The sequence below is a fragment of the Gymnogyps californianus genome, chromosome 1 (assembly GCF_018139145.2).
Source record: "Gymnogyps californianus isolate 813 chromosome 1, ASM1813914v2, whole genome shotgun sequence".
Classification (NCBI taxonomy): domain Eukaryota; kingdom Metazoa; phylum Chordata; class Aves; order Accipitriformes; family Cathartidae; genus Gymnogyps; species Gymnogyps californianus.
The window spans coordinates 72174050-72200167 of NC_059471.1; the positions used below are offsets into that span (position 1 = coordinate 72174050).

At 42.9% G+C, this 26118-nt stretch overlaps 2 protein-coding genes across 2 annotated transcripts; both read left to right on the forward strand.

Annotated features, from left to right (window-relative positions):
* The first annotated feature begins 725 nt into the window (after positions 1-725).
* TXNDC9 (thioredoxin domain containing 9) lies at positions 726-10767 on the forward strand. The gene is made up of 5 exons (XM_050908596.1): positions 726-809; positions 2046-2262; positions 4555-4673; positions 6622-6876; positions 9213-10767. The coding sequence occupies exons 2-5, from the start codon at positions 2074-2076 to the stop codon at positions 9328-9330; spliced, it is 681 nt and encodes a 226-aa protein (XP_050764553.1). The 5' UTR covers positions 726-809; positions 2046-2073; the 3' UTR covers positions 9331-10767.
* Positions 10768-20446: 9679 nt separating this feature from the next.
* On the forward strand, positions 20447-24383 carry LOC127029509 (lysozyme g-like). The gene is made up of 5 exons (XM_050915151.1): positions 20447-20489; positions 21316-21405; positions 22492-22688; positions 22922-23060; positions 24102-24383. The coding sequence occupies exons 1-5, from the start codon at positions 20447-20449 to the stop codon at positions 24230-24232; spliced, it is 600 nt and encodes a 199-aa protein (XP_050771108.1). The 3' UTR covers positions 24233-24383.
* The last annotated feature ends 1735 nt before the right edge of the window (positions 24384-26118 follow it).

Consider the following 26118-nt stretch of genomic DNA (forward strand, 5'->3'; position numbering starts at 1 on the left):
GGCAGACACACGCCCACCCTCCCGGCTGCTGCCCGCAGGTGCAACACCCACACCGGCGCGGCGCATGCGCGCTGGGCGCCGGCCGCCGCAGGGACGCGCCCGCCACCCCGGCCAATGAACGCGTCGGGGAGCTCTGCGTGCGCGCGCGCGCACGCGGCAGCCGGCCCCGCCCCGCCCTGGCTCTCGCGAGACGTCGGCGGGGCGCGGCCGGTGGGCGAGGCGGGCGGGGCGGGGAGCGGCGCGGCGGAGGGGGTGAGTGGCGGTTGTGTGTCGGGGCTTCGGCCGCTTGCGGTGGGGGCCGGCACCGTGGCCGGGGGAGGGTGAGGCTTTCCCTGGAGAGCTCGTCAGGCGCTGGGTGGGTGGGCATGCGGGCGGGCGACCGTTGTTTAACGGCCCCGCGGAGGCGCGCGGCGCCTGCGCGATGCCCCGCCGTGTGCCGGCCCCGCAGCCGGCGGCGGCCCTCGGCCCCGCTGCGGGCGGTCTCCGGCGGGCGGTGTCGGCCGGGCCCCCGGCGCCCCTCCCTGGCGGAGCGGGCAGGACCGCGGCCCCGTCAGTGGTGCTGAGTCCCCCGGGAGCGGGCCTTGGGCGCAGGTCCCCTGCTGCGTAGGAAGCGCTTGTTGGCACCCAGGCTTCTGCGGCTTGGGGAGCCGGGAGCCCTCTGGGGAGCTCAGGCTGTGGTGGAGACTGGCTGGCGTTGATTTTCCGTTTTGCTTCGTGTTTGCTTGGAGGACAAGCCTCCCTTCGCCCCAGCTGAGCAGGGTTCCCTCCCTGTCCTGAAGACCTAGTGGCCTCTGATCTGCGCTAGCAAGGTTCTTATTTCTTCTGGAAATACAAGAAAGGGGGATAGAAAACACTAACGGAGGGACTTTGTAGTTAACAGCTTCGGGGAGAGGGGCTCAAGGTGCTGCAGGTCAGAGCAAGTGTGGCTGTGACACATGTGGAGTGTGGCAGCAGGCTTAGCACTGCCGATGTTGCATTACACTTGGAGTGCTGCTGTGATGTTGGTACTTTGCCCATTGCTACTTAAAATGCTTTCTTGCCTCTGTACGCAAGGTGTTCACAAAGCCAATGGCACTGGTAGTTTGGCTATTTTGAAGTACAGCCAAGAGTACTCTGGAACCCAAATTCAGCACATCAAATCCGTGGCCTGCAGGTTGAGCATCTGATTAGGGTGACTGTGCACCATCCCCATTTCAAAACTGTTACTTGTTACAGTGACAGTTTTTTGTAGTGTAAGTTTATTGGGGACCACAATCAATTATGTTGCCCCAGCTCTTCATGCACCCCAGTCTTAGTATTTTGTGCCTTTTGAAGTTTTTGGGCAGGGAGAACTTTACAGAAAATTATTTTAGCTGTATTTCTTCACACAGCAATTAGGTAGTGGTTGTTGGGGTTTTTTAAATCCTTTTGCTGGCTGCCATAGGGTGGTGTTTGCTATAGCAATTTTCTTGTACTAATTGAAGCAGTGTATTGGCCTAAAGCATTTGCTGTTGCGTGCCTTGTCTGTCTTTTAGTTGAGGAGAGAGGAGTGGTAATTCAGATTTAAATATGTTAATATGCATCAGGTACTTAAAGTAATTGCATTTAAACTACTCGCAGAAACTTATATACTGAGCATTGCTTAGACTTATTCTGAGACATCTTACATCTCACACCTCCTGCCAGCAGCTTGGAGCTTTCCAATTGCATCTTCTAGTTTCAGAATATTTATTAAAGGTACATGGATCTGGCTCAGGATGAGTGTTCCTTTGGAACTGGTGAATTTTACTACTTTATATTGACAAGTAATTTCAGGTTCCTGTGCACTTTCAACAGCTGCCTTTGGGATTGAGAGAACAGGACTTGACTGGTATCTTTGTTGCCATCTGTCTTCACTGTGAAAGTATTTTCCAAAGGGGGTTGCAATATAGAAAAGAACTATCTACTGTTATCTTCAAATAGCATAGCATTTTGTTTCTCTACAGGGTGAACTGCAAGTAAGAGAGGTCATGCTTTTAGTTAAGTGTTTGTATAAATGTTAATTCCATGTATCACTATTTCCACAGCTCTGAAGAGATCACTTTCTAGTTAAAGATGGCTGCTGATACCTCTGTTGAAATACTTCAAAAAGTTCTGGAGAATGAAATACTTCAGACTACCAAGGTTGTGGAAGAACATCTGGATGCTGAAATACAGAAGCTGGACCAAATGGATGAAGATGAATTGGAATGCCTTAAACAAAGGAGGCTTGAGGCACTAAAAAAGGCCCAGCAACAGAAACAAGTAATTCCTGTAGTAATACAAAGTCTTGATGTGTACAGTGTAACAGACTTTTTGGAAATCCTAGGGAAATTGTATACGTGAACTAAGTGTTTTGAGGCTGCTGTTGGTTTTTTTTTTTTTTTTTCTCTTCTTCCTCACCTTTCTGTACTTATTAATTTGAAATTATCCAGGAAAGCGAGTGTCTGTCCATGTGTGCATGCTTTGTGGTTTTTAACAGGGGGAGAGAAGAAGAACCTCTGTGATTGTTTGCAATAAGGACAGGATAAAGAGTCTCGTACAAAGATTTGAGTGTGTCTGTGTTCACTGAGCGTTGCTATCTGGAAGCATAAGCCTTATAGGCAACCTAATCATAAGCCTTTAGGCTCCTTAAGCTTCTGAATTCTGGAGATTGTTGCTTATAGCGTGTAAGTGATGCATGCTCTTCTCTTAAGGTAGAAGAATGATACAGGGTCTTTCCTTGTTCCTAGGGTGGAATCGTTTGTCCAATTCCTTCTAACCCAATGAAATGTTGTCTTTGTATGACTGCTCATTTCTTCTTGCAGGAAAGAAATTCTGCTTTGGTGCCTGATACCTCATGCTAAATTGTGGTCTTTATGGTCCCCAAAAAGTCTCTTTAAACATAGTTCTCACTAAAATTTTGGTAACATGTGGTGTGAGACCTGAATTGTAAGTAGGGAAGCCATAGGTTTCTTAGCTTACTCCATCTAAGCAAACCTAAACAAAGAAATAGACTGGGTTGGGGGGGAGGTGACTAGGTTGAAAGGAGGTGCTCTGGCTGTGGCGGAACCCATAAAAGTTAATGCCGTGCTTTGAAACTGGAATGCGGTAAAATGTCATGGCATGGTTGGGATGCTGGAGAACAAGCAGTGTTAGTGGCTTTGATTCTCTAAACACGGAAGTAGAGAAAGTGGCACACTATTTGCTTGTCTTCAAAAGTTCAGTTTATATTTGATTCCAGTGTTTTCCTTTTTCAGGAGTCATAACACTTGGATGTTCTTGGATGTGAACCTGTGGTAGTTCTCATGCAAAAACTTGTTCGTGTTAGTTGATCTTAGGTCACTGTTCTCATGCATTTTCAAATGCAAATTTGAAGTAGGACACTACTCAGTAAAAGGAGTACACTGCCACACTATTCTGGAATAGGATTGTGCAGAGGGGAATTAATGCATACCTACTGATGAAGGATAAGTCAGTTCTTGATTTGCATTATGATGACTTCTTCATGTGCTCATACTTCTATGCATTTTTAATGTGTACAATGTTCAGGAAATTCTTTGTTCTACCTTAATTTAGCTTACAGGATATTTTTGGTTTGCTTGGAAACCTTGTTTGTTTGTTTTTTACTCTACTAAGACAAAACTGCAAGATCAAGAACAGTGATTTATCTAAATTTTTTTTCTCCCACTGGAAACTAAAGTTTTTTGTCCAGTTCTGTCATACTGCAGTACTTCTAATCATTTAGCTTAGTCTGTGCCTGTTTTAATACACTACAATTAACTTTCAGTATTGTAGAAGCTGTTTTTTTTTCTTAAGTGCATTTGTTGAAAATCTAGAAGATTAGCTTTTTCTAAACTGTATTTGCACACTTAGGCAGTTTTTGAAGTTGCCTGTAAATTTCAGCTTGTGAAATTCTGTTTCTCCATACATTTCATGACTAATGGTATGCATGTATTTTCTGAATGGTTTTCTGGAAGCCTGGCTTATATTAAGATACCTTCAGTGTATATTTGATAGATAAACATCATCTGTTGCAGGTGAATTAGTAGGCTTTTTTCTCCCTGATTTTTTCATAGAGGAAAAAATTAGAAATCTATTTTAATACAGGTAGTGACTTGAATCAGTTTTAGACAAGAGTTCTTTGAGTGTACAAAACCATTTTAGAGAGAGTAGCCCAAGCTGTCAATTAGCAGTTTTCAAATGCTGAGAATTTTCTGTCGTTGGTGTTCTCTTTGAACTAGTCTAGTCTTACTGAGAGGCTGCACTGCAGAAATTTATGCAGCTCTGTACAAAATTTGTATTTCCAAATAAGTAAGGTAGCCTTACTGCTCAACCACCTATCTGTTGTTGAGAAAGAGGCAATCCAAAAGTATTGTCTAGCCTAGTGGCATTTGCGTATTTTCAAAATAGAACTAAAGAGGGGGGAAGTAATTTGTTTCTCCTTCTATTACTGTATGAAATGGGTTTCCACTGCAGGCCCCCTCTTTTATTTTTCTTAAAAGCTGTAGAGCTTGCGTGACAGGTGCAGGACTAACAGACTCCATACTAATTATTTCCTTTTATGTTTTCCAAAAGGAGTGGCTTTCAAAAGGACACGGAGAATACAGAGAAATCCCAAGTGAGAGAGACTTTTTCCAAGAAGTCAAAGAAAGTAAAAACGTGGTTTGCCATTTCTATAGAGATACAACATTCAGGTATAGTAAATAAGCTATGCTCAAGAAACCTTTTGTTTACAGAGGTCTACAAAACTAGACATGTTCTTCTGTTCTTTCAAATCCCACAAACAGGCATTTTTAGAAGTATTCAAATTCCTTCATTTTCCAAATCTTGCTCCCTTCTCAAGACATTTGATTTTTTAAATATTTTTTTCCGTTCCAGTTAATCTGAACATGATTTGACAACGATTAATACTCTGTTACATAGTTGATTAGAATCTAAATGTATAACTTCTTTGACAATATTTGAGAGTGTGCTGTGTTTCATTATTGATTTAGTTTGAGGGAGCCAGGTCTGTAAACGTAGTGACCACACAGGAACAGCATTTCAAAAAGATCACTGTGGTTATTCCAGACAGAGAGATTCTGGACAGTTCTGGCAAACGAAAATAAAAAACGTAAACAAAAACTTGTCTAGGCATCTTCAGAATTTAACCTTTTACTTTGAAAGGATCTGTGGATACCAGTTGCAGCTGCTTTCCCTTTGTGCCTATGCCTTTGTGATTATGTCACTTTTTTAGGGTGTGAGAGACCTAGATCTGAGAATATGTCCTGACTCAGAATAGGAACCTAAAATAAGATCTCCCACTTCCTTGGAAGAATTTTGGAAGTTCTGGGTTGTAGGCTGTTCCTCAGAGGGTCTGTCTCAATGTCTTCTGTTAAAATGCAGTTGCAAAGTAGAGTAGTTTGTTGAAGGAGGTGCCAGTTGTACTGGTTTTGGTTGGTTGGTTGTGTTCCCCCCCCCCCCCCCGCCCCCCCCCAAAGTGTTATGTTCTCTCTAGCTTATAGAATATAAACTGAAACCTCAATGTGAGAAATTGAAAGAGGTCAAAGCTGGATTATGCAGTGAGGTATCTGCGTCCTACATTTTCTAAGTTAAATGTTTAAGTTTCAGAAATATCTGAAGTGGTTGTATTTGGCTAGCTTTTACTCAAAGAAGTTGAAAGACTGTCTCTGCAAATAAAGTAGCTTGGAACAGGTTTGGGTGGTTTGGTTCTTGTTTCTTGAACCAACAAAGTCTGTAGACTCGGACACTCTCAGACTTTTTCTTTTAGAGAAAGTTCTTTGTAAAATGTGTCATGCTGACAACCAGCTTGAAGCTAGTGTGTCAGGTTTACCAACCACAGTATCAAGTTGCTTTCATCCTTGCCCACTCCAGCTTTTTTTGATCTGCTTGGCTCTCGTCTTGAGTTAAAGGAGAGTCACATCACAGAGTTCATGCAGCTAAGCCAAACCACTTAAAGAAGACAATCCAGCAAGTTGAGATTTCAGGTGACAGGTCCACAAATCTCTGCCATTTGACAAGTGTTTTGAGCAGTTCATGTTACTGTCCCTTAGCTGAGAAACAATAATTGTATGCTCACCTATTCCATTGCAACAGAAAAGTGAAATATTTTTGCCTATAGCACTACTGAAGCAGTCTGTGCAAATCATTTTTTTTCTGTACAGTGAGTTACTGCATCTCAGTTGTGGAGGTAGTGACTGAAAAAAACCAAAACGCTGTAACATGTTGAGAGTACTTTTCTGAAGATGTGAAGTTCATTATAGAGAAATTTTTCCAGCTGACAGGCAGTGAAGCTAGAGCAGGAAGAATAGAAGTCAGAGGGAAATTTCATCAATAAATGCAGGCCTCAAGAAATGAGAGAGGCTTTCAGGTGTATGTGGGAGTAATTAGGAAGAAATTAGAGAAATGGATGCTGTAATTGTGCAATCAAGGTACTCCAGGCTGTTGTTCTGTTAATCATTAAATCCAGCTACCTTTGAAATACAGTTTCTTTTGAAACTAAATTCTTAATTACAAAGGTCATATCTGAGGAATTAACATGATAGAACTAGCTCTTTACTGTTCTTTTTAAACTTTCTCTAAAATACATATTCTTCAGCTTACTGATTCTAACACTTTATGTATTTTGGGTTTTTTTCACAGGTGCCAAATAATGGACAAACATTTGACTGTATTGGCAAAAAAGCACGTTGAGACAAAATTCTTGAAACTAAATGCTGAAAAATCTCCTTTCTTGTGCGAGAGACTGCGCATCAAAGTAATTCCCACTCTAGCACTAGTAAAAGATGGAAAAACACAAGACTATGTTGTGGGCTTTACTGATCTTGGTAACACTGATGACTTCACTACAGAGACCTTAGAATGGAGATTAGGCTGTGCAGACGTAATTAATTACAGGTAACTAATTGTTTTGTGATTGTTTTATTTTCAGATACAGTGCAAGGAGAACACGCTTGCAGACAGGAGAATCTGTAAAAGTTTGTGACTTTGACTGATAAGTTGTATGCTTAAGACACATGAGAGTTTAATCCGGTTATTTAATCTGTGTACTTTGGCAAAGGAAAGAAGAGAGTGTCTCTTTGGCAAAGTATTGAGACATTATAATGAGCGTTACGTTGTCCTTTTTGTACAGGAACAAAAATAAGCAGAGTTCTTGCCGTGAGATGTATAGAGTAGCTACGCTGCTTCGCCTCTGAGTCATGCATCTAATGTAATCCTTTCTAAATCAGCTATAGATGCTTAGATGTCACAGTTGCAATGCAGTAGAGTTTGAGCATTTTTAATCCACTTCAGAGAAAACTCAGCAAGTCATCCTTAAACTGCATCTTAGTCCATATTACATACATGAATATGGGTTTTTTTCCAATGAACAGTACAGAAAGCGAAAATAAGTTGCAGAAGAGCAAATAAATTATTTGTGTAGCAGTACAATATAATCATCATAAATCCCACATTTAAGACTACAGGATAGACAGCAGTAGAAGATAACTGTCACCACAATAGCGTAACTTTACAGGAGAATTATTTACCAGAACTTTCTGCTTTGCTTTCCAGTGTGGCTAAAATGTCGTCTTTATCTTTTTAGGTTAATTTTGCTCTTGTGTTTTGAATGTCTTTGGCTTTTTTTTATTTTAAACTTCATTATCTGAATTTATTTCAATGTCTGACTTCCAAATTTTGGCAAGAATTGTTGTTGTATCTCAAAGGCAAAGAAACTACTATTCAATTTAGCCTAGTAGCTGTTGAACTTCAGATGAAATGACTGAAATGAAAATTTATAATTCAAAACAAGTGGTAATACCCGCTTCCCAGTTCAGTAATATGCAGAGGAATCAAAGACAGCATGGATATATATTCTAGACAGCAACAGCCTTTTATGGGAGAAATCTTTCAGTGGACCTGTACCAAGCTGCATTGAATTTGCTAAATGTTAGTACATTGGCTTATGGCATAATTTTGCTTCCTATTTGACTCTACTAGTACTGTGTATTCCGCTCTTAGCTCCTGGTGGAGTGGAGGAGTTGTTTCGTTCTTTGTTCATTTTGCCAGATCCTGAGTTTGGTACCCTGGCTTTGCAAAGTGAGCCACAATATCTGCACAGCCCAGGAGATCCATTCCAGGAGACATCCATTTATGTACAAGTCTTGCATCTCCACGCTGCTCTGAATGTAATGTCTGGTGCTCTGGAGTTCCTGAAAAGGAGATAGTCCTCCTCAGAGCCTAGAAACAGTTCTTTTCCTTCAACCTGTGGGATAGCAGATGGTGAAAGGATATACTGTATTTAGGGGAAAAACTGTTCAGGTCACACTGTTTGACCAAAATCAGGATTCAAGTGGTGTATTGACTTACTACTGACATGTAATTAACTAGCAATCAGTGAACTGTACATTTAGGATCAATATCAGCAAAATGTTATTTACAAAATGTTAATACCAACAAATTTCTAAACACCCTTCTATAGCTAATTCCAGAGGGTTCTAATTGCTCACTCACTGACACTTAGATGCAAACGCCTCACAGGTCATGTGAGTGAAAGCACAAGCACCCTTTTCTGAGCAAGGGGAGGGGATTCCCCTCCTTGCGCACCCCCGCTGTAGGAGATATGGGTGCTCCAGCTTTATGTGAACACCTGCTGTTCCCAACAACATGTGGACCCACACGCTGGTGAGAAAGCCCCTACGGGCTCATACATGCACACTGAGTCCCGAGTCCCTCCATACTCCACTAGCTGGAGTGCAGTGTTCGATGGGGAAGCTGCTCTGTCTGGCCTAGGCAGAGATAGTACAAGGTGACTTCTGGCAGTGCAAAACCCAGTTTTGACTCATCTGTTTCTACTCCGAAGTCCCTGTTACAAAATTTTAGCTTCTTTTGTACTTTTGGCTCCTCATTTGTTTTGAAAAGTCTCTCTGTAATTCCCTGGTTATTGTTCAATCTGACAGATGGCTGTCTTAGCATGATCAGTTTGCAGCAAAAGCCCTTTCAGACAGTTTTTCTCTAGAGCTCCACTCACAGGTGCTGTTCACACTCACGCTCCTGTCGTAACTACAGTTATCCAGGCCATTTTGTCCAGGATGTGCTATGCTAGCAACACCGCAATACTACTTAGGGTGGCTTTAAGGAGTAGGGGTTGTGTTCTCTTACAATGTTTTTCTGGAGAAACAGGTAGTTAGAGATGCTGCTTACTGTCTGCATGAATACAGCTTTAATCAACATGTCTTACTGTTTTTCTCTAGTGGAAACTTGATGGACCCACCTTTTCAAAGTCAAAAGAAATTTGGAACAAGCTTTACGAAGTTGGATAAGAAGACCATCAGAGGAAAGAAATATGATTCAGATTCTGATGATGACTAGAAGAACAGCTAGATGTATTTGTAAATCATCTTTTGTTTATGCTTGGTACATTTCTAAAAATGTTTTTTATAAAGCTCACTGCTTTTCATTACATCTGCACATAATGCTCATTTTTCTATACAGTTTTATACAACTGAGTCATAGCAGAAAAAAAGCTTAAATTTTTTTTTTTTTCCTCTTTTGGAAGTCATTTGTAATTCAAAAATCTGAGTTGTCCTAACTAAATAACGTGGCAAATGATGAACTTTGTCTTATGTATAAGTTTATGAAGTGTTTTGAAGTAACTGTTAGAAACAACTGTACCAAGTCAGACCAAAGGTCCCTCTGGCCCAGTATCCAGTCTCAGTGGCCAAAAGCAGATGCACAAGGAAGAGTAAAAACAGGGTGAGCAGATAGCAATGCTTCCCCAGAATATACTTTAAGCAACCTGTGGCTTGGGGAACTCTGTATCTGAGAGCATTTGCTGGTTAAAATCATAGAGGAAGAATCTGTTTAAATCCTCATAGTATCCTAGCATCCACATCATATGGCAAGGAGTCCACAGTTTAACTGTGTTGTGTGAAGAACTACTTCCTATTGTTTTCCTTGAATCTGACAGTTCCAGGTTTTTTTTCTAATTTTCTTTATTAAAGGAGATGATAGACACTTTTTAAAAAGATTTTTCCCTATCAGTTCCTCTACCAGTTGTCTTTTTAAATTTCTTATTACTGATAATATCAGTAAAGCACCACAAAACGATTAGTAAAGGAATTGTGCATTTTAACAAACGATTGCTTATCTTATGGTGCCATATCATGACATTGAATAACTTAACTACATTGCACTCTAAGTTGTAAAAACAGTCATAACTTCTGTGAATTCTGAAATAGATGGTCAAGAGAAATGCCCTTTTGCCATCTATGTACGCTGCATGTTAAAGCTGATACAGCGAGTAATAGCACATAGCAACAACAATATTGAAAACAGCCTTGTTCACGGGTTTGTATAATGCTGTGGGTTTGAATGTGTGGATTTTATAGCAGATGCTTTGTACAAGAGAGTAGAATAGAGAAAAGTATTTGGGAGAAACCTTGATCCGTTAAGTTTAGATATAGCGCCGCATACTGTGTACCGTTCTTCAGTAATGGACAGGATTTTCAAGGGAGATCTTCCTTGGAACACAATGTAAAATTTCTGGCTAGGTCAAGAGTTGATGAGTTTTCCTTTCATTTTCAAAAAAAATAGTTTGCTGTGTGCTGAAGGACCCTTTTGAGGTGGTACTTTGAATTCAGTTGGTCCAAAAAGCAGTGAAGTGGGTCTAGTCAGTCTTGCTGCCTTGTAGTGGAGAACACTTGTGATTGGGCCAGCCCAGCAATATATCTCTGTAAGTAAGTTTAAAAAATTACATTTAATTTCTGTTCATGTACATTGAAATAAAATTATTTTAATTCTAAATGACTTTTGCATCCTTTCACATAAGGTGGTCTAGGTGCCGTGGGTTATTTTTTTCTTTTAAAAAGGTCCATCAGAAAGTTGCATGTGCTTTTTCTAAATTTCTAGCAAACTACATACAGTTCCGTCTAACATTATGACATCACTTTGAGAAGGCAATCAGCTCAAGATGTACACAGCTGCCCGTTAATCTACTAGAAGCATAAAGTAGACTTGCTTGGAGTTGATCCCCTTTTTAATGCACAAACTCTCTAAATGCACTAGAAAGTGCTTCCCCCCCAATCCAGCTGCATGAAATTTAATTTAGGAAACCAATGTTCCAACAGCATTTTTAAGAGTGCCTTAGCAGGACTCATCTCTGAGTCCTAATTATGTTGAATAGGCTGTGGAAATACAAAATCATGTCTAATGTAGTTGTGTGCTGTGTGGAAACACATGTGGGCTTGTCAGGATTCCAGCATGGTGCGTTGTTAGAGGTTATTCAGTTCCATGTGTGAATAGCCCCATTACAAACTCAATGCAAATCCTAGTCAGAGTCTGTGGTTTCATGTCACTTTAAGCTGCTGATTTTTTTTCTAGGTTAATCTTCAGTTGGACCTCTTCCTTCATCTGGTTTGTAATATGGCCACACGCACTCTACTGCTGATACAAAGAGTTTGCAGGAATGCATGGTTTGGGTAAAAGGGGACGTTGAGACCGTTTGTACTAATAAGTTTAAATTTATTTTGAAGTAGCAGCCTCATAGATCTGTCATGTTCAAGTCTTTACTTTCATGTCTGCTTTCTGCATTTTCTGTCTTGAATGAACATTAAAACTGTCATTGAACGGTTCTCTTGGTAACATCTCCATTCTTGATCTGCGTATTACTTTGAGGTGAACAATCCAAATCCAAGAATTTTATTTTGGCTGAAACTTACAAATTCTTTAAGAACTGGAAAATTCTTCAGGTTTGAGTAATGAGGAACAGATTATTCTTCTACGGTAGAGCTCAGTGATTTTGCAGTGCAGATTAAATAATGAAGTGTGCACGATAATAAGACCTAGGTCAGCAAGCTAGAAGCGTAAACAATACAGAGAACACCAACTCAAATGAATGTCAGCTGTACAGACTTGAAAAGCACAAAGCTTAACTTGTCGACAGTGATCTAGTGGCAGTATGGCTGATAGATGAGAAGATGATGACGATACGCAATACCTAGAAAGGACGCCGGTTGCATGTGATTAATTGCTTGCAGCAGATAGATAGTATATGTAAGGACATGACTAAATAAGATTCCTGAGCCTAGACTAATCACAAAATGGTACCTGGTCTGGCATGTGTTAGCCATGAAAGGGTATTATACAACAAAGAGATGAGAAATGTTCACGTATAGCTTTTGAAGTTATGGGGCTTATGCATGAACTCAGCATGTAACTTTAGTAATGATTAGTGCTTAAGTCTGTGCTTGATGCTTGCAGGAAGTAATTATTAAAGAAATGCATGGAGACAGTAATAACCAAACAAGATCCCTGTTGTTCAGCTCTTAATGCTGGATTATTTGAACTTGACGGGGCAGTCTTTGATCGCTGATTGATCCCGCGTTACACTTGTGATGGTCTGCTCAAGAAATCTACCTAGAAGTTAAGTGCTGAGTTGAGCTTTGGGATTTGGGAAGCGTGAAGAAGTCTGGTCCCCGGAAGAGATGGGATGAGGAACAAACTGGAGAGCAGCTGCTCTCAGACCCCATTAGTAGGTTGGATTGCCTGCAAGTGTAATAGGGGTCATTGAGGGAGGCCGACTCGAAAGATGAATTGATGCCTTCCAGTCCTTGGTTCCAAGTAATCCACATTGTGCTATTTCCCGTCTAGAAATTCTAAAAGGAATACTTTTCTACAGAAATTTCTACAGAAAATTTGGGCTTTGAACAGTACAGTTTCTGAAACAAGCCCTTTGTCTTCCACGTAAGAGTAAAGCCAGTGTCCTCAACCCAGTGTGAGGGATGCTGTCATTTTGTTCCTTCCATACACACACACACAAACAAGCACAAGCTGATGCAGAAATAGTACGGCTTTTGTACTCGCTGCATATTCAATAGCTGTGTATTCTACTTTTTTAAAGGAAAATTCTGTCAGTAGTGGGTTCGTCTGTCTGTCTCTTTAGAACAGCTGTATACGACAGTTCGAGAGTGAGGGTTACACTCCAGACTTTAAGGAAAGCTTCTCTAGGAATCGGAAGTAGAGGGTACTTGATGTTACAGTAGAATATTTTAGAACTATTCTGAGGGGGATGTTGTCCCTGAGCCCCCTTCAAAGGATAAATAGATAAGTTCCACCACATTTGAGCAAATTACTGCTCTGAAGGTCTGCTCTGATCTTTAGTTCTTAGATCATGCTTTGGAGCCTTCAGTGTTAAGCCTGTCTAATACGATTGTGGTGATCCAAGACATTCCAGTCTCCCAGATGCTCCTTGTTATCCGTCCCCCTGGACAGCACCATTCTGTATCGTACGCTGCAAAAGGGAACATATGCCCATACCTTCTTCATCAATTTAAGCTAACACATCAAACTGGCTGAAGTAGTACATAAGAGACCAGAGCATCACCCAAAAAAAAACTTGTTCGAATTTGGTGGATTAATTTTAAGTGCATGTACGCTGAGAGATACTGATGCTTGTTGATGGAAAGGGAGTAGTTAAGAAAACTTGCTTTTAGAGATCTCATGAGGTGCATATTCTAAGGCTACATTTTTTTGGATTAGCTATTACAGCCATGGCTTGAGCTGCCTAAAATAAACAACCACTGATCCAGGAGCCATGTAGCTGTGTCAGCTCAGTGTTGAATCTGTGTTAATATACTTTGCCTTTTTGAATACAACCTGTTCAGACATCATCTGCCTGGTGGTATGATTTCAGCATGTGACTCTTATAAAAAAGGTTTAAGAATTAACTTATCTGCTTCACAAACCATGCAATCTCCAGTAACCATTGGCTTTTCCCAAGATGACATTGTATGAAAACCAGGTGATTGTAACACACAAACCCACATTAATTCCTTTCCTGGTCTTCTTCCTCCTTGCTAATTATTTCTTTTGTTAGTGTGCTGCCCTAGAAAAAAGTCTGAAATTGTTTCCTGTTTGGTTTCCAAAATGTTGACAGTCCTCAGTGCTTTGTATCGTGAATTCCAGGCACACAGGAATGCTCTTAATAGTTATCATAGAATCATAGAATGGTTTGGGTTGGAAGGGACCTTAAAGATCATCTAGTTCCAACCCCCCTGCCATGGGCAGAGACATCTTTCACTAGATCAGGTTGCTCAAAGCCCCATCCAACCTGGCCTTGAACATTTCCAGGGATGGGGCATCCACAACTTCTCTGGGCGACCTGTTCCAATGCCTCAGCACCCTCACAGTGAAGAACTTCTTCCCTACATCTAATCTAAATCTACCCTCTTTCAGTTTAAAGCCATTACCCCTTGTCCTATCACTACGTGCCCTTGTAAAAAAACCCTCTCCACCTTTCTTGTAGGCCCCCTTTAGGTACTGGAAGGCTGCTATAAGGTCTCCCCGGAGCCTTCTCTTCTCCAGGCTGAACAACCCCAACTCTCTCAGCCTGTCCTCATAGGAGACGTGCTCCAGCTCTCTGATCATCTTCATGGCTCTCCTCTGGACTCGTTCCAACAGGTCCATGTCCTTCTTATGTTGGGGGCCCCAGAGCTGGACGCAGTGTTCCAGGTGGGGTCTCACCAGAGCAGAGTAGAGGGGCAAAATCACTCCGTCGACCTGCTGGTCATGATTCTTTTGATGCAGCCCAGGATATGGTTGGCTTTCTGGGCTGTGAGCGCACATTGCCGGGTCATGTTGAGCTTCTTGTCAACCAACACACCCAAGTCTTCCTCAGGGCTGCTCTCAATCCATTCTCTGCCCAGCCTGTATTTGTGCCTGGGATTGCCCTGACCCATGTGCAGGACCACCTCCTGGCTCAAACTTCAAATTACTTGCTTTAGGTGATAGATCTGTCTTCAAGCTGGGATGTGAACTGAGGTCTCATAAGAGGCAGTCCAGTGACCTCTTTGCTAGAACACGTTTCCTACAGTGAAATTCAAAGTCTTGTTTTAGAGAACAGAAGGAAAATACTTTTTTCCTCCCTCATAAACACTTCAGGTCTTAGTTATTTTACATGATGGCTAGAGAGATGCTTTGTGCAGAGTGGGATGTCATTTCGATGCCCACCTGCATTCTTCAGAAAGTCAAGATAAAGGAAGAGATTGGGGCCCTCAGCACCTGTTCACTTCTGAACACAGTGAAAACTGAGAGCTTCATGTCTTACAAGTTTGAAGACCTTTGCTATCATTAGTTATAGGTATACTAGATGTAGAAAAGAAAATCTATGGGAACGTAATTATTAAACTGGCTGTATCCCTTTAAAAGTTGGGAAAGACAACTCTAGAGGGTTTGTTTGAGATGATGCTACAGATGCATCTTTAACTGGCCAGTTAGTGGTAGGCATCCAACATGCGTCAGCTGTCACGGGCAGCTTCCCTTTAAAGCAGTTATAAAGTCTGTGAATACCTGGTGTTACCTATAATTACATCCCAGACAAAAGGAACAACCTGAGAAATGCATCTGCCTGGCAATCTTATGAAACCAGAGTTGAAACTCACAACAGAGACAGTAATTAGTGTGGGTATTGTTCCAGGTAATTTTAGATAGTATTCCCACCACCCAGTGAAACATGATGCTATAACCTGCAACCTGAAGGAGAATAGCATGTGCAATACATAATGCTTTTCAAAGTGATGCTCCATTTTGATTGCATCTCCATTAAGTGGAATGAAAAAAAACCTCACCCTGGTAGATCACTTGGCATGAGGAAAAAAAAAAAAAAAGTGAAAATCTGTGAGTAGGAAAGAACTGGTGGTATTGAGCCTTGCTGTGCTTTAGATCTCAGGTGTGCTCCCTCCTAGCTTATGTAAAACGAGTGCAAAATGCTATTCTGTCAGGCAGCATTTTTTTGTCCACTCTGTACTCCCTTTAGCTCAGTGTAACTAACAGTGTCAGCGAAAGGCCATGGGAAAACTGTATCTGTGGTCACTGACTGCAGCTTATTGCCAGGATGCCCCTGTGAATACCAGGAAGCTTTCCTGCTTCTTAAGTTTAAGAAGATGCAGATACCATTTGGTAAGTGAACAGCTCCTCTTTCCTTGAGTTTCCATCCCCTCCCTCCCAATCACACACTGTGCTGACCAAAATCCAGCACAAGGGGAATATGTACTGGCATCCTTTATGCTTAAAAATTACACAACAGCAAAAGGAGTTTAAAATTACAGGGCTGCTGTCTTTTTTTTAAATTATAACATTTGTGTCCTTTTTCTTTCATATTAATTTAATAATAACATCATATTTCCATGGCTTTCATATATTTTCCCTATTACCAGGCATGAGGGCTAGCAACTTGCTGTCCTTCTAAATGAGAGTCTCGCAATATCATATGAATCCAAAAACCTGTGCTTCTAAACAAAATATCAAGAATAATAAAGAAAAATATAAAAAGAGGTATGGTAGTGTTATGAGAGAAGGTAACATTTTTTGGGGACATCAGTCCAGCACATTCCTGGATATCTCTTTATGAAGTCCAGCCATTTAGAAAGAGCTGCTTTAGTCATATACACAAAGATGCCTTCTAACTCATCCCCTCTTCAGCCTATCAAAAGTAGCATCATATCACAGCCGTGTACATCCCTTCTATCGGGTTATGGGCTGTCAGAGGTAGACCTTATCTGACTCTTGACATAATTTTCCAAATTAAATCTAGCATAAAAATGAAAAACTGTGCCGTACTAGTGACAGATGCAGCCCACTCTCATTAAGTGGTTCACCTGGATTCGATGCTCTGGGTTTACAGCCCCACAAAGACCTTTGAGCAGAAGATCGTGTTTTCTAACATCCTGCAGGTCCCCTTACGTGGACTTGTCCCCTGGACAAGTGCACTGGCTTAGAGCCCTGCTCCATTCAACGTATGTGAGCACGACCTTGTTTCCATAGAGGCTGCTTGCTTCAGGCATTCACTCTAAAAGGCAGTTGGCAAATTTTGTGAGGATAAAGAGGTCTTTAGCAAGAAAAAGTCCCATTCATAATGCTCCTGAAAAAATATCCTCTTATTTGGCCTTATACTGGAAATTGTGTGAATACAAGGAATCTGTCCCAGGGACCTAAGAGCATATAGCAGCACAGATAAAAATAATTGTACTTAAAATATAACATCCGCCATTCAATGAGTAAATAAAAAGCAATGCAATGCAGAGCAGGCATTAAGAATTCATGTGACAGTACTGTGAAATGTAGAAAATCTGTGATTACATGGGTAATAAATGAGAGAGAAAATATATAGCAAAGATAAACAGTATTTAAACTCAAAACTATCTTAAGGACCATCAGCAAGTGGCCAACACATTAGGAAAGAAATCTTACCTAAGGTCAGAGGCTACTTTTCAAAAAAGGTCCCAAGTCATCAGCATGAACACAGGTTCAGTGACAGACGAACACTAGTTCATTATCACTAACATGATACTGTTTTTATAAAAGGTAACTGGATGTCAAAACTAAATTATTTTCATCTATTTGAGAGAACACATCTCTTTCTAATACAGATTATCTTCTTCTATAGAAGGCAAATGAATATATCTGCTGGGTTTGTTGCCATCAAGCTGTGCACTCTGACCTTTTCCCAGCTCATTTCTTCTGGCTTTCCTCCACTCTAGCATTTCTTCAGTCACTGTTTCCTTTTGAAAGGATTAAAGCCACACTGTACATGTGATGTCTCTATTTTCTACGTGTTATTTCCAAAGAGACCACATAGATTCTTAGCTTACATTATGTCAAACATTACCTTTTACTATGTAAAATGTTAAACCCCAGCAAAAGAATTGATAGTCTAGTCTGAGATACCACAATAAGATATCAGGTTTGTACATGAAGAATGAATGCCTAGCCTTGTTGTAATCTTTGGGAAGATGTCTATTATTTCCATGTTTCACCCAAATAAATGAGTTTTGTACTTAAGACTCACCTTAACTCATATCCCAACACTCCTGTCACAACAGGGCTAGGTTCTCCAGTGAAGCTTCCCTCCTTCATACTGTCTCAGGATCTAAGTCCATGATATTTGTGTTTATTGATTTTTAACGTGACAAGGCCCACTTGATCATCTCCTGTGCTTTGCAGACTAATAACCATCGCTTGGTTTTGAACCCAGTAATTAGTATCTGGCCAAAACAATGTTTCCTACCCACCACATCTCAAGCCCAAAAGAGAACAATGGGAATAGATGGATTTGTGAGGTATTAAATAATGAAGAGAAAGCTACTGGAAGAAAATCTTGCTTTCCTAGCCTCCACGCATGCTGGGCAGAGTCTTGGGAAGAGAAAAATGTGGGGAAGGGGACAGGACTGAAGGGCACTGGCCTCCCAGACCGTCTTTCTATCTCCAAGAGACTCAGATGTTTATGTGAAAAGTGTCTTGGCGACAAGGTGCAAGTCTTTCAGAGACGCTCTGTGTGCCCCCACTGGCTTCAGCTGCTGAGAGACCAGTTCCCTTCCACCTCGTTTCAGCTGCAGCATCCTGCCTCCCCAAATCTGAAAGTCAAACCCTGCCTCTGCTCTCAAGTACTCAACTCACCCTCCTGAATTAGACTTGCTGTAAGCAATGAAGCAGTAAGATGCTTTTCTTTAATTGTCCTTTTTAGAATTCATATGAAAGTATGACACTTAATTAAAAGCTTGCCAATCTAAAATCATTGAGGAAATGAGACAAAAAATCCTTCCAGAAATGTGTCCAGACTGATCTCAGATGCAAAGCAAGGAGAGCACTAGACAGGGATCTGATTTTTGCCTGGCCTCTGCCACTGATTCACTGCAATGCTTTCTGCAAGTCATTTATTGTGCATCACTGCGCTTATTGATGGAGGAAAACCAGTGTTTATTTCCTTTCACAGAGTTGTCCTGAGTCTTACTAACCACTGTTTGTACAAATCTTTGGATGAAAGGAATAGTAAGAGTTCTAAGCTCTAAATATATATTACTTACTGTACTTTAAAACAAATGTCATCACGCTAGGTAGGAATTAACATTCCAAAGCCCATAGGTGGGTACCTTTTCAAACACATATATATAAAAGTCATCAAGTGACCTGCCTCAGAGGAAGGTTGACTGAAGACAGGTGAGTCTGAATTCACTCATAGAATATTTATTTAGAGCCAGAAGCCTTGATTTGGTTTTGATTTAGCATTTTGTTAATATTGCAATTGCTACACTGTTTCTACCTAAGGCCTGTGATGATTTTTGTGATGGGAGGGGAAAAAAAGGCTGATCACTTAAAACTTTATAATCTGGCAATTTTCTGCATGTGGAAACAGCTACAGCCTGTAGCTTTCGATGGGGCCCCATATGGATTTGCCATTGAATTCATAGGTATTGGGTCAAGCTATATTGATCTGGGTTTGCAAATACTCAGTGTTAGAGCTCAAACTGAGCTACTGCGCGTACCCAGCTCCAGCCATGGGTGTTTTCTGGCCTGAATAAGCTCACTCAGGACAAGAGAGTCTTTCCAGTGACACCAGTGGACTATCTGTATTTCTGCATCCATGCAGTCTGGTTTGCAGTAGAAATACAGGCTAGGGAAAAGGTCACACATTATTAAAATCAATAAGGTATTTTCAAATGTTAATAGCATTGTGTGATGATTGCCTACAAGACTTGTGGCATGTTTTGTATTTGAAACCCCCTTGGGGAAAAAAAAAATTTCTAAACCATAAAAACTGCTCAGTTTAAATGCATTCACCAGCAAGGCAGGTACAGTCAATGTTTTTTTGCTGTTGATAGCTATTATCTGATGACATTTTGGAATTTTATTAATAAGCACAACAGATGCATTTATTACTAAAGTGATTATCTGCCATTATCACACACAGAAATTAACACAGAGGTATTATTTCATCAGATAAATCTTGGAGTTGCCTTGCATGCTTTTAGCAGAGAATTAAGGGTCATATTGCTTGATTTTTGAAAACATGTTTTTCCAGAAGCCAAGTAAAAATCCCATTGCCTTTTGAACAGAGAGACAAAGGATGTGTGCACTCTGTAGCACATTAGACTTCAAACACCTATATAATTAAAGCAAAGGTATTGTACCTTCTCATCGTAAAGACATACTATGGGTGTTCAGGAGGGGCCATGTGAGCAAGCAATGCGAAGTGACAGGGGCTAAAAAAATCCCTGATGGCCCAGGCTGCCGACAGGGACCTCCCTGCTCATAAGCTCCCCAGGCTCAGCCCTTCCCTCTCACTGTGATGGTGTAGTGGTGCACGAGATGGAGGAGACTTTCAGCCGCAGGAGAAGCCTGTATCCCCCAAACAAGGAGGAAATAAGGAGCAGATGGGGCTCCCACCACTTGCTTCTCCTCCCACCACCACTCTCTGAAGCTGGCAGCTGCATCCCATGCTGGGAATGGGGGGCGGGGAGCGTGCTGTGGAGAGGGTGCCTCCACTCCCCAACCTGTCTTCAGCTAACGCCATCTCTGTCTGGTGCCTCAGGGTTGGAGCTTTTGACACGCAAACTTTGCTTCAGGGCTGTTGAAAAGTCAGCACTGATTTCTTCACGTTTTGCAAACCACTGTGTTTCCAGATCTCCTGGGGCTGCTGAGGAGAGCCATCACCATGATCCCCATGCTGCTCTTGCTGGGCCTTACGGCCCTGGTCGGTGAGCCGGGGTTTGGGTTTGGGTTACTGTTGAAAGCACCGCAGGAACTGTTTGCAGAGAGAAGGTGTGCAGTCAGGCCTGAGGTCCCCTTTCTGCACCGTGTTGTAAAACCCTGTGTGGCTGAAGGTCCTTGGCTGCTGTATGAGGCTGCTTGCTGCCCACGTGTGCCCTTTAAACCAGCATGTCTGGAGTACAGGACTGACACCAAAAGGGAGTCACAGACATATTTCCTCTTGATTTTCCCAGCTAATCTTATACGATCTCTCTGCCTAGTCAGAAATGGTCTCACAAATGTGGCAAGCTGTTTGATGGAGGCTATTCATTCCTCAGTTACTGGGGAAGCAGGGTAATTTGCCCAGGCTGAGGCAAGCACTCTGCTGAATTAATTCCTCATCAAGTTACGGAGGGACGCAGGAGACACTCTCAGCCAGGGTGCTCAGGTACCACCAGCCATCATCTGAGGGGTCTCAGATATTGGGGGCATTGAATGGGAAGACCCATCTGAAATACATGCAGAGGCTGTGGTTCCCCTCTCTCACACCACCCTTTAGACTTAACGGGGCAGACACCTATTCACCTAAATTGTCATTAGACTCATTTGCTTCAACCTATTCAACTAGAAAAGAACAATCTTCTGTTCTCTAGCTTTTTTTGATAATGTTACTGATGGAGAGCAGCGGCAACCACACAAGCACGGCCAGCACAAGGTGATGTGGATTACGGGTCTGGATGAATCCCTCATGCTTCACTTGTATGCACTTGCAGCACACTGTATGATATTGCTCTGAGATCTTATGTGTTCAAACACCTCCGTTTAATTTTTCAGCTCCATCCATGAGTTACAGTTGCTATGGTGATATAAGTGCTCTTCAAGCCCCCTCGATCTCCTGTACAGCCGTAAGAGCCCCAGACTGTGGTAGGTATCATTCATTGCTTGATTTGTCAACCTATTTGTACCTAACAGAGAGAGGCTTCACCTTCTGTTATTGCCAAATTAAATGTGCTGCAGCTAGTCAATTAGCCAAAAGGGAGAAAGCAACACCTCCTCTCCCAAAACGGCAGGTGCTGTGAAGCCTCCAGACCTGGTGGGAAGTGGGAGGACAAACTTCAGGTCCCATAGTCAGGATCCCCAGCCTCTAGGCAAAGGGAAATGGTGCAACCCCTTTTCCGTTAAAATGGCTTCTTCATCAGCCAGGACTTTAGCATCAGCATGCTCACAAAACCCTGGGGCCTGTCTGCTCGAAGGGGAAGATGTGCAGAGCCAGGTCCTGAGTGCTGGCATGTCAGCTGAGCTGGCCAGTGATGACCTGCCAGAGACACAATGTGCAGGGGGAAGGTCCCAGGTGTGTAGCCATCCTACCTCTGGGTGACCTGGTTTTGGTAACTCCTTCCCATTTCCCTCTTTCTTGCCTTGTGTTATTGCCCCATGTCACCACACAGCTGACTATGTCAGGTTCATACTGCTGAGACCTCCAGGGACTTTGCCACGTACCTCGGACATAGGCACCTCCAGAGCAGACACCTGACTGCAGGTGCCCAAGCATGGATCTGAACCCGCTTGCTTGTTTCCAAACTGTTCCAAAATTACTTTAAAAAAAACCCCACCTTTCTATACACAGACTAACAATGTAGCTGTTACTGCAGTTTGGCTGGTCAATAGTAATGCATTTCTCGTTTTTTTCAAATGCAATTTGAAAATTCACTTTTCCAACTCCAGAGCCGCATTTCCAGCAGTGTGGCAGCAGAAGAGGACCACAAACACATGGCCCCACCTCCTGAGAAGCTGCCCTCTTCCCCTCATCATCCTCGGGTACTGGCATGGCAGCTCCCCGGCCATGGTCAGAGCCCATAGGGCTGTGCTTGTTCCTCAAGCGCCACTGCCCAACTCGGTGTAGCTGCATTTTCTTCAAAACTTGAGTTACTCCTTTGATACACCCACTCAAGGGGAAAGCGAGGGTTTTGGACAGGAGGGTGTGCAAGTCTGCCTTTTCCTATGCCGCAGGACTTGCCACGGTACAGAGGACTGCTGAGGCAGACATTGTACGCCTGAGGAAATATGAGATCCCGATTAAGAGAGTAGCCAGAAACCTGTGCTTGGACCCAGCGCTCATCGCTGCCATCATCTCGCAGGAGAGCCGTGTCGGCCTGCTCCTGGACAACGGCTGGGACCAGGAACGGCACAAGTATGGCTTGATGCAGGTACATCGGGATGATGAGTAACAGAACAGTAATGTAGTGTATATCCCAGGGCCTTACCTTAGCAAATGACTGTTCTGTGTTTGAGACAGCACTTAAATGCTTTCCCTCTGCATCAAAGGTTGTGCTTAAGTGTTGTCCTGAATAAGGTCACTTCAATGAGTCACAGCCTGGGAGTACAAAGAAGAGGTGGTTGTGTTCAGAGGGAAACCCATTTTCTTGCTTGACTTTTCTAGCTTGACGGGCAGCAACACCACCCTTTTGGAGTGTGGGATAGTGAAGAACACATAAATCAGTGCTCAACTATCCTGGTTCTTGCAATTAATGAAGTACGGGCAAGACATCCTACCTGGACCTGGGACCAGCAGCTGAGAGGTACGCAATGGGCTATATACTAGCAAGGGACACGCTGAGTGATGGGGAGTGCTGTGCATTTGTTGGTGTCACTTTTAAGGGAAAAAGAGTCTAGCAGATTTTACAGCATCTCTTAACAAAAAAAAAAAAACCAAACCAGAGTTTTCTAATTTAAAAGAGGCAACCCCAAAACAGCAGACCGGCAAGAGGTCTGCAGACTCCCAGCTCAAAGCACTCTCCACAGGGCCTCCATGTTTCTGCCTGCAGGAGACTGTGGTGGGATGCCAAGCTCCTTGGCAGCTTTGCTGCAGTAGGAAGCAACGGGAAAACAGCCCAGCCTGGGAGCTGCCGCAGCGGCATGAAGGCACCCAGTGCAGGGGTGGACAAAGGTGTCGGGCACAGCCTCGGCAGGTTGCCCCTTGACTTCAGTGACAAATGCCCACAGAGGGCCACTACCTTGAGCAGCTGGACCACTGCTGGTGAATGGCCAGATCCAGGACCTCCGTAAATTCCCTGGAAAAGGCATTGTGCTCAGTGAACATGAACAGGTCTCAAGTCATCCTCTTATCTGTTCATCCCACAAGTGAAATGGCTGTCAGGTGAATAAATAAGGTAGAAACCAATCAAACAAAAGCTACTGGGGAAGGCAGAAATCGAAGCACTGCAACACAACAGGCTTATCGTGGCAGGCTGTTAAGTTTTGTCAAGGAAGCTTGGGATCCAGGTTTGCTTGTAGTCCATGTTATCTGCATGTTGGTTTGTTCACCCTATGCTATTTCTTACTCTCCCATCCTTACTCCACCACTGTCTTTTTAGATTACACCTTTTTCTGGGACCAGTGTGTCATTCTCACCTGTGTTTGGAGAGAGTCATGGGTTCCTTCACTATAGATATAAGGATTTTGCAAAATCAGTCACTTTTCAACAATAATGCACAATTAGCAATTTCCTAAGCAGTTGTGTAGGTTTGGTGAGATGCATGGCCCTTTTGGCTAAGAATTTTTAGTTTTAAATCTCTATCTCTTACTTAGAAGCCCGTAACAACTCCTTCTTAACTTTCCAGGGGGAATCTGCACCTACCGTGCCAAAATGGGCAACCTCCAGGTCTACGACGAAGACCCATGCAACAGAGACAACTACTACGTCAACAGCGTGATTAGGCGAGCCCAGTATTTTAAGAGACATGGGTTCTAGCTCATAAACCCACCGCGCCACCGAGCCTCTCCTCTACATAGACTAGCCCCGTAGTGATCGTAGTACCCAGAGCAGTTCCTCAGGTCTCCTGGCAGGACCGATGCTGGTGGCAATGGCAACGGCACCTTGCTCGCTCCAGCAAACCCCAGCTCCCCACTCGCTGATGGGCAAGCTCAGCGCTGCCTCCCAGGGGACCCGCAGGGATGAGATACCACAAGCTCGAGGCCTTTGAAAGGCAGATGGGGACAGACCAGCGATGTTTAAGTGTCGGGTGAGGAAAGTGCCTCTTCCCATTCGAAGCTGAACCTGGGGCTGTGCGTGCATCCCCCAGGCACGGGCACACAAGCAGCTCTCCCTGAGCATCAGGTGTTCTCTTCCCATCTCCTCCATCCTTCCCTCTCCCTGGCCAACGGAGGGGATGAAGCCCCCAAGTTAAAGTCTTCCTTCCCCTTGATTGTGCTGGCTACAGGGCAATGAAGAGACTTCTTGCCAAGCCTTTGGTCTCTGCACTAGCTGTGTATTCCTATGGCCAGCCTGGTGGGAGACAACACTAAACATGCTTCTGTTAGTCTCCTGAGCCCTGGAGCCCACGGCCGTGGTGGGGCTGGAGACTTCTTCAGAGTGAAAAGCAGCCTCGCAACAGGGGAAATCCTCTCTATGGGAAGTATTGCAAGCGCCATAGCAGGCATGCAAACCACCTTTCCATTACAGAGCAGCCCTCTGAGCAGGAGCCAGCCCTGTACATACCCACCCCAGGAGCTGTATCACAACAATAGTGTTGGTAAAAAAAAAAAAATACAACCTTTCCTGCTTTAGCCTTGGCACCTTTACGCTGAATTTCCTCCAAGTTTAAAAGCGTTTCAGCTTCTGTCCCTCTGCCAGGAATCCCAGCTTCTAGTTAGGAGTGAATTAGCTCTGGGTTTATAAGCTCTGTTTGAAAGTGTTCTTCAATGTGGATGGGTATGGGTGCAAATTTAGGTTTACTGAGAATAAGAGAGAAAATAAAGATAAATGTTGAATCCCAATCTTTTTTTTTTTTTTTTCCCTTCAATTTATTGGGCCCGATGGGCAGCAACCTGCAACTTGAGTAAACAACCCAATTCGGTACTCTTGGAATGGGTGTAAAACTCAATTTGAGAACAGAGAGAGGGAAATGGTGCTGCAGACTGGGGTGGGTGAGAAGAGCTGGGCTGGGAGGCAGGGCGTGAGGCAGCCCGAGCCCGGCCACTGCCCCCAAACCTGTGAACAGAGGAATAAGGACGTTCACATTTAGCCATCTGAATAACCATTTTGGAGGCATCAGGGCACCTTTCTGCCAGCTGTCACCATTGCCAATGCAGAGGCGATGTGCCTGGCGGTCCCTGCCCGGCAGCATGGGGCTGCGCTGCACGTGTGCCTGGGCTGCCGGGCAGGGTCAACACAGGCAGCGTGAGAGCTGGTTTGGAGACAGCTTTTGCAAGTGGAGCAATTTTGATGCTGTACTCCTTGTCTTGCCAGTCACTCATCTGCTTACCATCACGGCAAGGACTGCGCATGATTAATGTATTTGCAAGCAAACTCATTTTATCATCTATGGAGACCAGAGGGAGCTCTAGGATGTCTCTAACATTACTAATTTTTTTTTTTTTTTTAAGACTACAGAAAACAGCTCAGTGTTGAGCAATCGCAGGTATTAAACTATATATTATTTAGTCTTTACTGAATTCTGCACTATATTAAGATAATTTTAGTAAAATCATTACTTTGTAATGCAAACTTATGAAACATATCACATGGTTTGATCCCCTGTACTTGAAATAGCTTATGTAAAATTCATAGGTTGAAGTCTTTGGTGCATTATTTTATATAAACCTCTATGTTATACAAACCTCTTATGTAAAACCTAT

Excerpts from the sequence above, each read along its gene's own strand:
- TXNDC9 (XM_050908596.1), top strand. The coding sequence starts at position 2,074 with ATGGCTGCTGATACCTCTGTTGAAATACTTCAAAAAGTTCTGGAGAAT. Across the intron at positions 2,263-4,554 it reads AGGCCCAGCAACAGAAACAA|GAGTGGCTTTCAAAAGGACA; the intron begins GTAATTCCTGTA and ends GTTTTCCAAAAG. Across the intron at positions 6,877-9,212 it reads GCAGACGTAATTAATTACAG|TGGAAACTTGATGGACCCAC; the intron begins GTAACTAATTGT and ends GTTTTTCTCTAG.
- LOC127029509 (XM_050915151.1), top strand. The coding sequence starts at position 20,447 with ATGATCCCCATGCTGCTCTTGCTGGGCCTTACGGCCCTGGTCG. Across the intron at positions 21,406-22,491 it reads CGTAAGAGCCCCAGACTGTG|GACTTGCCACGGTACAGAGG; the intron begins GTAGGTATCATT and ends CCTATGCCGCAG. Across the intron at positions 22,689-22,921 it reads ACAAGTATGGCTTGATGCAG|CTTGACGGGCAGCAACACCA; the intron begins GTACATCGGGAT and ends TGACTTTTCTAG.